Source organism: Thunnus thynnus, chromosome 6, assembly GCF_963924715.1.
Source record: "Thunnus thynnus chromosome 6, fThuThy2.1, whole genome shotgun sequence".
NCBI classification, from domain to species: domain Eukaryota; kingdom Metazoa; phylum Chordata; class Actinopteri; order Scombriformes; family Scombridae; genus Thunnus; species Thunnus thynnus.
The window spans coordinates 35,268,007-35,270,506 of record NC_089522.1 but is presented as its reverse complement, the minus strand read 5'-3'; the positions used below and the strand labels follow the sequence as shown (position 1 = coordinate 35,270,506).

Genomic DNA, 2,500 nt, shown 5'->3' with positions numbered 1-2,500 from the left:
CCAGACTCAACTTCTGCAGAGACGCGTCATCTGACGAGACGCCGCGTTGGCCAATCACACACATGCAGCAACGCGTTCCTGGTCCTGGTTCCTGTGGACTCTAACTGGACTCTAACTGGACCCTAACTGGACTCTAACTGGACTCTAACTGGACTCTAACTGGGCTGATTTCAGTCTGAACATGACTCAAACTGGTCTGAACTGGTCAGAGCTGAATGTGAGAGAAACGATACCATCACTGATGCCATTAGTCTGAGTCTTGTACAGCTCCTCTTCATCGTCGTCTTCCTCCTCTTCCTCTTCCAGCTCCTCAGAGGGGTCAGGAGGTCGCACGTAACGCCTGCTCTCACACACACACACACACACACACACACACACACACACACACACACACACACACACACACACACACACACACCTCAGTAACATGAAGAACAGCAGGGATTAAAATGTTCAAATATATTCATATTATAAAAAATTTAATTGTTTTTAAATGTTTTCTGTACAAAACGTGTGTGTGTGTGTATGTGTATATATGTGTGTGTGTATATGTGTGCATGTGTGTGTGTGCGTGTGTATATGTGTGCGTGTGTATGTGTGTGCATGTGTGTGTGCATGTGTTTATATGTGTGTGTGTATACGTGTGCGTGTATGTATGTGTGTGTGTATATATGTGTGTGTGTGTGTATATATGTGTGTGTGCGTATGTGTGCATATATGTGTGTGTGTATGTATATGTGTATATGTGTGTGTGTGTATATATGTGTGTGTGCATGTGTGTATATATGTGTGTGTGTATGTATATGTGTGTGTGTATGTGTATATATGTGTGTGTGCATGTGTGTATATATGTATGTGTGTATGTATATGTGTATATGTGTGTATATATGTGTGTGTGCATGTGTGTATATATGTGTGTGTATGTATATGTGTGTGTGTGTATGTGTATATATGTGTGTGTGTATATGTGTGTGTATGTGTATATATGTGTGTATGTGTATATGTGTGCATGTGTGTGTGTGCGTGTGTATATGTGTGCATGTGTGTGTGTGTGTGTATATGTGTGTATGTGTATATGTATATGTGTGTATGTGTATATATGTGTGTGTGTATGTGTGTGTGTGTATATGTGTGTATGTGTATATGTGTGCGTGTGTGTGTGTATGTATATATGTGTATATATGTATGTGTGTGTGCGTGTGTGTGTGTGTGCGTGCGTGTGTGTATGTGTATATGTGTGTGTGTGTGTGTGTGTGTGTGTATGTGTATATGTGTGTGTGTGTGTGTGTGTATATATGTGTGTATGTGTATATGTGTGCATGTGTGTGTGTGTATGTATATATGTGTATATATGTATGTGTGTGTGCGTGTGTGTGTGTGTGCGTGCGTGTGTGTGTGTGTGTATGTGTATATGTGCGTGTGTGTGTGTGTGTGTGCATGTGTGTGTGTGTGTGTGTATATGTGTGTGTGTGTGTGTGTGTGTGTGTGTGTGTGTGTGTGTGTGTGTGAGTGTGTGTCTGTATGTGTGTGTGTGTGTGTGTGTGTGTGTGTGTGTGTGTGTGTGTGTGTGTGTGTGTGTGTGTGTGAGTGTGTGTGCAGCGTACGCCAGTCTCTGCAGGAACAGGTTGTACAGGTCGTCTCTGCTGCAGCTGCTGCGCGGCACGTTGAGCAGCAGCGGGTGTCCGAACAGCGACGTGCCGTACGAGCTGCTGCCGGAGCCGTAGTCTCTGTAGTGGGAGCGTTCTCTCAGGTAGAGCGCCAGCAGCACCTGCTCCTCCTGCTGCTCCTGCTGCTGCTCCTCCTGCTGCTGCTCCTCCTGCTGCTGCTCCTCCTGCTGCTCCTCCTGCTGCTGCTCCTCCTGCTGCTGCTCCTGCTCCTGCTGCTCCTCCAGCACGCTCAGCTCGTACCTGAACACACAGCAGCCTCAGTCAAACCTGCAGCTCAAACCCACTGAAACTACAAGAGAAGTTGCTAAAACGTTGAAACGTCGTACACAAAGATGTCGTCTCGGTCCAGGATGCAGCTCAGAGACTCGTCAGCGTGGTAGATCTTATAAAACCGATGGTTGAACACATCCGCTACCACCATCTGAAACACACACAAACACTTAACACCTGCCTTCCCCATTGGTCCATTAATCATTGTGTCAATTAACAGAAATGAATCATCCAAAAATCAATTTAGTAATTATTTGAGCAAAAATGACAGAAATTAGCTGTTTTCAGCCCCTCAAACATGATTTAATGCTTTGAAATTAGGAGCATTTTTCACTATTTTCTGGCCTTTTATAAACCAAAAGTTTAATCAAGAAAATGATCAATTATCATTCAATAATTAGAGCCTCTTTTTTTTTTTTTTTACAATTGGTTCCCTGCAGGGATCAATAATGAGTCCACATGTTAAAACTCTTCACACAGTCGACACTGTGACGATGGTGAATATGCAATAGATTATATAGATTATATAGAGAACAAGTGCTGTGGTGTGTATTACACTGAAG

General features: G+C 43.6%; 1 protein-coding gene across 1 annotated transcript in view; it reads right to left on the bottom strand.

The window, feature by feature from the left end:
• usp11 (ubiquitin specific peptidase 11) overlaps window positions 1–2,500 on the bottom strand; it is a 24,481-nt gene that overhangs the window by 9,301 nt on the left and 12,680 nt on the right. The window contains exons 10-12 of the mRNA XM_067593642.1: window positions 1,994–2,172; window positions 1,605–1,907; window positions 234–340 (exon numbers count right to left, since the gene is read on the bottom strand). Coding sequence (XP_067449743.1) covers window positions 234–340; window positions 1,605–1,907; window positions 1,994–2,172 — 589 coding nt within the window. The remainder of the gene's footprint in view (window positions 1–233; window positions 341–1,604; window positions 1,908–1,993; window positions 2,173–2,500) is intronic.